Source organism: Oncorhynchus nerka, linkage group LG5 (genome assembly GCF_034236695.1).
Source record: "Oncorhynchus nerka isolate Pitt River linkage group LG5, Oner_Uvic_2.0, whole genome shotgun sequence".
In the NCBI taxonomy this organism is placed as follows: Eukaryota; Metazoa; Chordata; class Actinopteri; order Salmoniformes; family Salmonidae; genus Oncorhynchus; species Oncorhynchus nerka.
Window position 1 is genome coordinate 37,467,470 of NC_088400.1, and position 11,494 is coordinate 37,478,963.

General features: G+C 44.1%; 1 protein-coding gene across 1 annotated transcript; it reads right to left on the minus strand.

The window, feature by feature from the left end:
* Nucleotides 1-244: 244 nt before the first annotated feature.
* LOC115129444 (sestrin-3-like) lies at nucleotides 245-10,938 on the minus strand. The gene is made up of 9 exons (XM_029659786.2): nucleotides 10,749-10,938; nucleotides 5,323-5,523; nucleotides 4,861-5,043; nucleotides 4,307-4,552; nucleotides 4,072-4,186; nucleotides 3,828-3,952; nucleotides 3,431-3,597; nucleotides 3,080-3,224; nucleotides 245-2,899 (listed from the first exon to the last, which is right to left on the minus strand). The coding sequence occupies exons 1-9, from the start codon at nucleotides 10,812-10,814 to the stop codon at nucleotides 2,810-2,812; spliced, it is 1,338 nt and encodes a 445-aa protein (XP_029515646.1). The 5' UTR covers nucleotides 10,815-10,938; the 3' UTR covers nucleotides 245-2,809.
* Between the last annotated feature and the right edge of the window lie 556 nt (nucleotides 10,939-11,494).

An 11,494-nucleotide genomic window follows, 5' to 3' on the forward strand; every position in this document is an offset into this window, starting at 1 on the left:
CTGTAAGGACTCCCGCTTTTTATTATATTTTTGGGAAATATGTGCTATTTACATTTCTGAATGTATCTTATTACAATAGTACTGTGAATGGTATGACTAAACTGGTTTCCTTGAGGTACTACTGTAGTCGAGTCCTTCAGTTGTACACTTGATTTAGATTTGAATATGAGAGGAGTGCAGCATATGGCAAATGTGAAATCACAATTAGGTAACCCCAGTAAAAAGAAAAGAAGTGGAAACACACTCGCTTGATAGAACATCTTTATAGAAAAAATAAGTCTTCACATTTCCAAAAACAGTTTTTTTTTTTTTTAAACTTATGTTTCACTTTTTTTATTTTTTATTTTATTGTCCATTCATTTACGTGGTAAATATTGAACAACTGTAACATCCATCTCTGTGTCAGTGGCTCTTTTCGTTTTGGTTCCTTGGCCTGGTGGTCGGAAGCTTCAGACAGGAACAGACTCTTTCGCTCCTGCATTTGGAGCCATAACGATGTCATAGAGGTGTTGACGAGCAGCCAATGAGGACTGTAGTGCTCTTTTGCGCTACAGTACATCTACGTCAACTAATTTCAATGCATTTTCCCGCAAAAAGGTGGGTAGCAGAAGAGCCACTGTGCATACTTGTGTCCAGTGGTTATGGCACTGGCCGTTCTATATGGGCCACAGAACACTGTTCCTGAGGAGCCGTCGGGGCAGTCTGCTCTATCTAGCAAGGCTCTCACTTAGCCCAGAGTAGTCATGTCTGCCCACTCAAGCACCAGTCCAGTTTGGCCTAAAGGCACCTGCACTAAAAAGCACTTCTGTTGATATGCACTTTTCTCTTCTTCTCTCCTGTCGTTTAAAAACGGTCGAGCCTATTGAAAAGGGTCTTCCACCCTGCTGCCTCTAAAATATTCAGGATGCAGCGCAACAGGCAGGATATAGCAGCGAACCCAGAAGCAACATCAAGAACTCAACAATTATAGTACTGTAATGCAAAGTTGACAAAAAAAAGTGTAAAACAAAAAAAGGATATAATTGCATTTTAAAGATCTAGTTTGCAGTACCTACCCACACTGTTCTGCAAATTGTACCATGAATCAGCATTTTTAATTTAGGTCATAAAGCTTGCCAAATAAATAATTGAAAAAGACAGACCTACTTTTCACATGCATAAGATCGTACACAGACCATTGATGACATTTCATCCTTAGTCTACATCTTCAGTAGCATAGTAGAGTATGCTTAACATCAATTCAAACTCAATGCAGGTCACTTGCAGGGACTTTTATGTTGCAATATTCCAGTTCAGAGTTCTACAGACCTTCAACAACCACTTAAATGCATCAATGCCGTTTTAGAGATGGTTTTCTTTGAAATGGAGATTCCTTCATTTGATCTATGCCAGAGCACATCAATATAAAAATTGACATTCATATGGCTGAGCTTATTTTTCACTCTACAAAACATTACTTTGGCCACCTCATTGCGTTTCTTAAAGTTAAAATATTTTTTTTAAATAATCATAGCGATTGCAGATTTATCGAAGATACTGAAGTGAGTTCTGATCTTCTGTCAGGACCACGTGAGTCCCTGCACTACTCCACATACACAAGACGACTAGGGTTACAGGGTGACTAGGAGTGGAGATCAGCTGATCGGAACACAGAGGGACCCAAGAAGCAGCCTCAGGATCATTAAGCAATGAGGCCCAAGGGGATGTGGTATATGGCCAATATACCATGGCTAAGGGCTGTTCTTATTGCTATTATAAGCTGGTTACCAATGTGATTAGAGCAGTGAAAATAAATGTTTTGTCATACCTGTGGTATATGGTCTGATATACCACGGCTGTCAGCCAATCAGCATTTTAGGGCTCGAACCGCCCAGTTTATAATTTCTATTAGACACCATACAGTGGAAAGAAAAGACAGACCAACATGGATCTCCATCTCTGCGCTACCTACAATATATATCTATATATCTAAAAAGTGCTTTAAAAAAAAGGAACTATAGTTGTTTGATATCATCTTGCAGTGTTTGGGTTTTGTTCTTGAACCTTCAGTAAAAATGTGAAACGTTAAGGGAGCTACGATGAACAATTGTCCATCACCTTTACCACCTACCTACACCAACAAGGACTGTAACAAGACAAACTATGGCAATATCTCACCAAAACATTCACTCAATCCAATATAAAAGGATAAACAATTGGTTTTGAACAAATGCAATGTTGAAAAGACAAAAATAATCCCAAACCAAGAAAGAGGGTATTGTGTTGGCCATGGGTACACATCTCCTTGCTACACTGCAGAACCAACCATCTGCTTTCATCACAGTCATCAGAATCGAGACATAGCTAAACAATACATTACTAAAAATGAAAATAATGAATATCTATTATAATAGTAATATAATTGCACATTAACCATCAAGAGCAGATATGTTTGATAAGAGGAAAATACATCAAATGAAGTGGACAGACCAACCTCGCAGAATGGAAAATGAGAAGGCAGAGAGAGGGGAAGAGAGGGATTGCTTCGACTTTGGCAAAGAGCTTTCCACTGCAGTGTGCATATCACGCAAATAGAGCTTAAATGATTGCATTATATATATTTCCCTAGTTTTTACTGCAAAATAGGACAGAGTCACACATTTGCAGGATATGGCTGCATTGCATGCTGCTCTTTCTCCCTCATAATTGCCAGTCTCTTCCCCATATCCCTGCCTGCTGTAAAGAGGTTCCCAACCCTGAGGCCTCCTAACTGGGTCTTTCTGTACCGTTGGTGATTGTAACTTTGTGCCTCTCCCTCTCACCAACTGACCTAAGCTATCATATACTGGGTGATGGCTCTCAGAGCATACAGAAGCTCAGCCTGTAACCGAGCCTCCATTATAAGCAAGTTCACATGGATCTAAGAGAGAGAAAACAAAGAGGATCATATCATTAGAGAGCTGGAAGAGACGGAATGTGGTGGAGGGTGAAACAGAGAACACAAACTACCGCTTTGCATTTGATGCGGTAGATTTACTTCCAGTATATAGTTCAGCTGTATATGGACGCAGGGTGTATTGGTATGAGTTGGGATGCGTACCCTCTCAGAAGGTTTGAGTGGTGCCCAGGGCAGGGGACACAGCGGGGTCTTGGTGGCATCAGGGTAGCAGGCCACAGACTTGATATAAAGCTTCAGCTCCTTCTCCAGCAACTGGTTTACCTCCCCATAGTCATAATCGTCGTACCTGCGCGCACACACAAACGTGAATGAGAATCAAGCGGGTCCTTTGCAGCCAATCACAAACATTGAATCCTAGGACCAACCTGGCTGCAATGCATATGATTATGATAGCATCTCACTTTACAATAACTCTCTGTGAATGCCGTGTGTGTATGTCTGACGTGCGCTTGTGCCGGTGTGTGTGTGTGCAGACTGGTAGCGTGATCTCACCTAATCCCCAACATGCAATGGATGTAGTTCCAGGTGGCTCTCTTCAGGTCAGGCCCGTGGGACGAGGGGAGGGCCGTGACGCTGCGGAAACGGTCGTCCAGCAGGTGCCCGATGTCCGAGTACAGCCGGTTGACCAGGGAGAAGCCGTGGTCCTCCCAGGAGTAGTCCTTTCCAGACAGAAAACACACACAGTCAAACAAACCTGAAATACTCATATGGTTCCTGTTACACCTCAGCTAACTATAGACCCATAGACATATGAGACAGTATATTGTACTCATATTCTATGAGGGCTGATTCACTACTTTACTGACATGGACACCTGTCGCCTCCCAGAAGGGTGTCACATATTCCAACATAGAATATAAGCCGTATATAATATCAGCTGTGTACTTACCTGCACCCGGAACACTTGGAAGTGGTCTTCCTCTCTACGGGCAAACTCCTGGTAGCCAAACTCAGGGTCTGTTATGAAACGAGAGGGGTCTGCAGAGTAGGTCATCTCCTCCTCATCTTCCACATCTGGGAGATGACAGTGAGAGGGTCAATAAACATAGTTGAGGAGGGATCCGTCACTCAATGTTCACCCATGAGTTTAGCTCTCACAGCATCGGGTGTGAAAGTGAGGGGGAACAGTGTACCTGTGTGCTGCAGTGTCTGGGTGTGTAAAAGATGCTCCCCCCTCCTCTCTTTCTCCTCCTGGGATTTCTGGATCCTCTCTTTCAAACACACCATCTCACAACTGGAGTCCAGAGACTGCCAAGAGAAGGAGAGAGACAATAGAGTGAAGAGACATGAGACTGTGGTTTCAGGCAACGATCTGTTGTGGAATAGCTTGGACGTCATATTCAGTCTGATACGGCACACAACACTTACCCGTCGTCGTGTTGTGTGGTCTGAGGGTGAGGTGAGAGGCTGCGGCACGCTAACGTTGCCGTTGGCAGCGTCACAGAGGCAGTAGCCCGGGGGGGTGCCGTTGGGGGCTCTGGGAAGGGGGACGGGGTCGGTGTCAGTGCCCGAGCCAAAAACAAAGCTACAGAGGGAGTGGCAGTGGGCCAGGAGCACTACAGCCTGAACCAGCTCAGCCAGAGACCAGCACTGCTCTCCCGTCTTCAGCAACGCCTGGTGGGGGAAGGACACAGCAGAGAGTAGGCCTCATGGTGGAGATTAGACAGTGTTGGTCCAGTAACCGTAAGGTTGCTGGTTCAAATCCCAAAGCAGACTAGGTGAAAATCTGCTGATGTGCCCGTGAGCAAGGCACTTAACCCTAAATTACTGATGTAAGTTGCTCTGGATAAGAGTGTCTGCTAAATGACTAGAATGTAAGTGTACTGATCAGGGATATAACACTAAAAGCACAAAGCTGACATCCAAATATCTGATCTGTAGGAATGTTACATATTCTTTATAAGAGCTGGTTCCTGTGGTACCTGTATGTGTGAGTGGGCGGTGAGCCAGGGTTGGTGGGCAAGAACCTTGTTGAGTTGGTCAAGGTGTTGTAGGCGAGGAGGGACGGCCTCCAGCCCCTGTAGCCACAGCGGGTCGCCCCCCACCCTGAGGAAATGGGCAGAGTGCAGAGACACCAGGTAGCCACAGTGATGCCGTGCTGCAGCCTGGGAGAGATGGGGAGAGGACTTAAATACAAGTACATCTAGAACAGTAACAGGCTTGTCTCCAGCATGTTGACAGTGTTTCTGTCATTGTGCGTGGGTGGGCCAAGCCGAGTACGGGTGACTGTTTATGTATATGAAAGTGCTTTGGTGTCCTTGAGTGTGGGCGGAATGAGGTGTTTACATGTCTGTGCAAGTGTATGCAACTACGTGTGGGTGTGCATGATTGGTGCAGATACAAGATGCATTTCTGTGCATCATGCGTGGTTCCAGTGGCCTCACCATGATGGCGATGTAGTGGCGGTACTGCAGGGGCAGGGGGCCGTCCATGTGGAGGATGTAGTGCTGGGTACGGAGGAAGCTCTCCAGGTACTGGGGGTGAGAGGCCATCTGCTGGGACACGGCGTCCACACACCCCCTGCTGGCCAGAGCCTTCATGCACCGCAGCGACGCCCGCTCCTTCTCGGCATTCACCTTCATCACCTGGACAGGACCAGAGGAAGAGGACGGTGAGACAGGTGGCAGAGACAATATGTCACCGACTGAACGCACACAGCAAGTGCCAACAAGGTCTATGTATCTTCCTCCTTGCCAGGTGAAAATCAATGTTGATAACAAGATGGAAAATAAAAAAAATGGCAGGATTTTTCACAAGCAGGCTGACAGCCTCTGTTTTGAAGGTCCCTGTGGTGTCAACCTACACTCAGTCTGTGCATCTCAGGCACGTCAGGACTGAGCTGTGGGTTATGAACTTTGAATCAATCCATCGACAGGAGCCTTCTTGTAAACAGCAGCATAGATTTTGTACCACTAGACATTCCTCACAATATTCCCCTGCAAAACACAAACAAGGCCGCTCTGCACACTTTTCAGGCAGAGAAAGGCCTGCCGGTAAAGGAAAAAAGAGCCCGGCATCCCACACATTCACAGTACCAGGGAGGATATACCAAAAGACAAACAGATCAATAGTCATAGGAGGATGCAAAGAGACAACAGTGAATTAAAAGTGGTACCCTGAATAATGCCAAAAGTGCTCAAAACCCTCCATTTTAAAATGAGAGGAGCTGATAACCTGAGTAGAGAAGAGCAGAGGAACTCGGGTGTTTGGGGAAATTACCAGACTGGAACTGGATGAGGCCTCAATGAGGGAAGAAACACAGCAATGAAGGAGGAATAAAGAGCGAGAGACTGGCTGGGGAGGAGAGACATCGGCCAAGAGAAATATGGACTGATAGGGCCTGGTTTTGTAAAGGCTAAAGACATTTATTACCTCTCTCACACAACGGCTTCTAGGAAAAGTTGTTAGCACTGGGGGAGGGGAGAGCGAGTGAGTGAGTGAGTGAGTGGCTGAGAACAGGTCTTGAGTCTGTTCCCCAGTGTGTGAAATGTGAGAGGCCAGGCCAGCTTACCTAGGGGCCAAGTGGCTCAGCAACCTCTGCTGGCAGAGCCTAGTGTTTTCAGTAACCCACCACTGTGGAGAGTTATGACCCCTGTCATACCAAAGCTATATCAGTAGTCGTTATTTAGTTCCACTGCCTTATGGAATAACTCCTTGGCATTTGACCATCATGTTAACATATCTCCCTGGCTTCGCAGTTTCATATAAAAAAATATAAAAAACACTTTGTGCCATAACCAGCAGGTGGCGCTGCTCTTCCTCCAGCATTAGGTACAAAGCCTTCCAATATAAACTGAATACAACATGCTGGTGGATGTCAAGAGGGGGAACAGGTAGGCATAGGGGGTTTAATCAGTCCATGGAATTCATTGCCTCAATGATTAAATGTTGCATTCCATGTCCTTCAAGTATGAGTCCTCGTTCACAACGCAACAGCTATTGCCTGTCAATCTGATGGTAGGCCTATATAGAGCATGCACGGTATGGATGTGTGGAGGCCTTTGGAGAGCGAGAAGATGAGGAGGTTCAGTGACGGAGAGCATAGCAAACAGGAGTGAAAGCTCTGACACGCTGACTTGGACCCCGACCCACTTTCAAGTAAAATGGGAACTCAACTCTGACTGTGGCCTCGCCTGTCTAATACCAATATCTCTGGCACAGGTGTTTGTGACTCACAACCCTACAGACATGCGTCTGCGCACGTGCACACAACTGATTTGTGGCCCCACACTCCTTGATGGGGTTTTCTCTGGCTTCAACAGGCATCAATAAACAAGCCTCAAGAAACTCCCACTAAGAACTCAGTCCAACCAAGCCTCCAAGGAGATTTCGAGGAACTTTCTGAGAATCAAGTTCCATACAAGCGAATAAAACACTTCCGAGTTTAATTTCAGTGGGTGGGGAATCGTGGCAGGGCTCTCCCCAGGCTTTACAAACCCTGCCATGGTGCTGTGGCCATGACACCAGATTAATGTGTTTTATTAATATTCTATGTCCAATCGTTGCGTTAAAGCTGGAATGACAACGCTCCAGACCAGTCAGTGTCCCAGATAGAACCCCATTCCAAACCAAGACGCTCTGAGCTTGAGACTCCATGCCTCACTCCCCCTGTAAATATATCCCATTTCAGCAGGGCCTGATAACCAAGCCTGACGACACCCCACCTCGCGGCTGACCCAGAAAAACAGGCTCCCAGAGCCGCAGTCAAGACAAATACGTTAGGCACGCTCAACAGGTCAGTCACCATTTAAAAGGCACGATGAGTGGACTGATTCTGAAGACATGGAACTAGTCTTTCTGTTCATTGTTGTCGGCATTATTTAAAAATGGGTCACTAATGAATCAAACCAGACCAGAAAAATCCCAGACACTTCAAACTATCACACCGGCATACATTTGGCCTACATTTTCTATAAGGGCTGGGTAGATTAATTGAACATTTAGGTATGCTCTAATATAGATATTAATCTCCAACATGTTCCAATATAAAAAAGTTGCCTAGTCAAATTGAAACAGCATCAGTCCCAGACAGGAAATTACAATTTACGTCAGTTCTACATACATCCATACATTTGTTTACTGATCAGAGAACATCACAGGGTATGAACAAGATGCAAAAGAAAGTGTCAGTGGTGAGGGGTGGGAGGGAAAGATGTAGAAGAAACAAACAAAGATGGGAAAAGGGGTTAAGGAAACAGACAACAATGGCCTATAAATTGTTGAGTACGAAAGAGGAAATGAGAGGTATGCAGAGATGAGAACAAAGACGAGTAGAAAAATTATGCCAGTAGTCGTTCCAAGGGTAAATGTGACAGAGGGAGGGAGTGAGGGAGCGGATGAGGTAGTGCAGGGGGCTACAGGGGAGGGGGTCAGCTGCAGATGGAGGAGGAGAGAGTGGATATTCAATCTGCATTCTGAGTGAGGCTGAAGGGGTCCGTCCTTGTCATGTGCTGCTCTGCTAGTGTCCCAGCTGCCTGCCTTTAACAGACTCGTCCCTCTTCACCAGAAACACAAACGGCGAGACCTGTTTTTGGCTCTGCAACCTGAACCCAGGGAGGAGTGCAAAACAGCCAGCTGCAGCCCGTAGGGGGAGAGGAGGGGGAGCTGGGCAGGACAGCAGCCATAGACCACCAACACAAACATGCCAGAATTCATATGGAGACACAGGCAAACTTGTATAACAAAACAAAACTTCAGATAAAGGTGACAGACAGGTAAAGCCAGATTATATGGTGCCTACATAAAAAGACAGGATAACAAACACAAACAAACCTGTACTCTTGCCAGCCTACATAGAGCTGAAAATAAAGACTAGAAACACAAGTCCTAATGCACACAAGGTATTTGAGAATATCAGGTTACTTTACTTACTTTATCTGTTGTAACCTGGCTAGGTACACATTCATAATCCCCCCCTTTCAACCCTCTCTCCGACTTGCTTCTTTTTCAAACTAAAACCATGCCTAAGAATGGCCAATGCATATGCATGGCAGCAGATAAGACCGTTTTCGCCACCTGCCATTTATCTGTGGCACTTTAATTGAGAGGAGATAAGGGGAGCAATAGTCTAGAAGGGGACCCTACTTTGGGCCAGTGTGCGCACTTTGCAGCAAGCTTATTTATGATGTGATGTTTTTGATTCTGCGCAAAGAGAGAACACCCAAATACATGGTGCAACAATATGCCGGTTGTTTTCTCACCAGTGCGGCAACAAATGTCCAAACTGTAAACACCTTATTTATTCAAATGAGATATATACACATCTCACATAAACACGATCAGCATATTGCTCCTGTCTAGTCAAATCTGCAAACGCCTTGTACAAATCTCTTAAGGTATTTATCATAATTTTTAAAAATTTAAGACAGGTTTGCTGCAGGACATAAAAGTGATGCACCTGACATGTACATGAATTGCATTGAACATAGGTCTCTAAACCCCTACTTGCAAGTGCACTTGTAGACAAAGCATAGGTATTGGTCAAGTTTATCTTCATATCAAATATTAAGGAATTCATGTCACTGATCACATTCCTCTATTGTTCTAGCAACTTCTGAATGTTGAATTGCAGTAAACAAGTTATCCTATCCGCACTGCCCCCTTTCGGCTGTACATGGTAAAAACAGCATGGAAAAGAGAAAAACAAATTTGATTGGCAGTGCACCCAGCATCACAGAGCACAAAGAAGTCAACATCTTAGTGAAAAAAAAGACACACAAAACAAATATATTTACCAAACGTGTTACATTACGGCAGAGGACAATGCATTAGGCCGATTGAAACAACAGAAAAATCAGCTCCTCGAATTCTGATTGTCAACGACAACCTTTGTTCGTTAGCTAGCGAGATTCTTTGTAAACCGTCATAAGAGACTGACGCCATAATTATAGAATGACATTGTATTAGCAGACACTTTTCTGCACGAGCAAAGCTCTAGAGATAATGTCATTATCACGTTCTTTCACAAAAAGAGAAAAAGAGTAGGCGGCTGATAGCACTGCATATCAAACCTGGCCTGGAAAAATACGATTATAATGCAAAGACATCAGGATGAAGGGTATTATAGTTAGCATATTAACAGATGTTAGTTGCCAATCCATTTTGGCTAGCTACATTCTAGGTAACCACTCAATCCCATTAAATTTAGTTGAATGGGTATGTCCTGTCCACATAATTTTGACATTTCGCTTAACTGATTAGCAAGCTTTTTGACTAAACCATTTGTCAACAGCAACTTCCCATTCATTGACTGAGAACATTCTTAAAATCGTATATTTCCCTCAAGTAAGCTAGTTACCTAGCCATACTGACAATGTATGGCCATTGTTAACTACCTTAACTATGTTATTTCAGAGACGAGAAACAATAAGTCACTAGGTAACGTTAGTAGTAAACTAGAGCAAACTTAATACCTCGCTCATATTAATAGGCAGACTAGCTAAAATACGAGCCACTAGATAGTTAGCTGCTCACCTGCCCCTGGTCAACTGTCATCTATCGTTAGTTATCAATTCAGTTTTCTGGGTTAGCAAGACAGTCATTTAGGAAATTTAAATAATTACCGCTAGCCAGCTAGATAAAGTAAAAGTTTAACTCGAGCCTAAAACCAACATCATTATGAAGTGGTTCTGACTGCAGCCATCTAACGTACTATTGTAGTTAACGTTAGTTGTACATTAGCACAATATCTGCCTCAAAGATTTTTTCTGGGCAAATGAATGAACGACACAGTCGACTTAACTTCATTACTAGCCAGCTAGCTAATCGTACATTTGAATGTTGACTGGCTTTTTAGTAGCAAGAAAAATACCTGGTTCTGGACGCGCTGACATTGGGTTCCGAGGGGGTAATCCATTTTTTTCGTACAGATGATCATTTTCCAACAAGTTAGTGCATGGATACGGCTCTATCTCTCTTGATGTTCACCTACCCAGTTAACAATGCGGATCCGCTACAAAATCAAGCTACATGTCTGGGCATTTAGCTAGAGGTAAAAAAAAAAAACTTGCAGTACATTGCCAACTGCTCCAGTAACAGTGTGCCCAATCAAAGAATACAGGGGCGGAGTAAAGAGGCTGTGCAAATTCTAAAGGCCAATCAACTTACAGAGATGGCATTTTAGGCTTGACTGAAAGGTTGATATGAAAGTCAGTCACTGCTATGATATGGTGGATTTTGTTATTGTTGATCTATTCAACTTTTAGGTCAATTTGCAGTGTATTTTTCTTTATTACACAATCCATATATGCATACCCAGCAGGGCATCAGCAGGTGTGTTTATAGGTTGGTATATGAGAGAGAAAGAGCACGCAATAGAGAACAATAGATTGTGTATGTGTGCAGGTGATAGTGTTGAGGAACTAGATAACATTCCTTATATGTCACTCCAGATACACATTCCCTATATGCACTAGTATCTCAGGAGGTTGGTGGCACCTTATTTGGAAAGGATGGGCTCGTGGTAATGACTGAACCGGAGTTCATGGAATGGTATCAAACACATGGTTTATATGTGTTTCATGCCATTCCATTTGCTCTATTACAGCCATTATTATC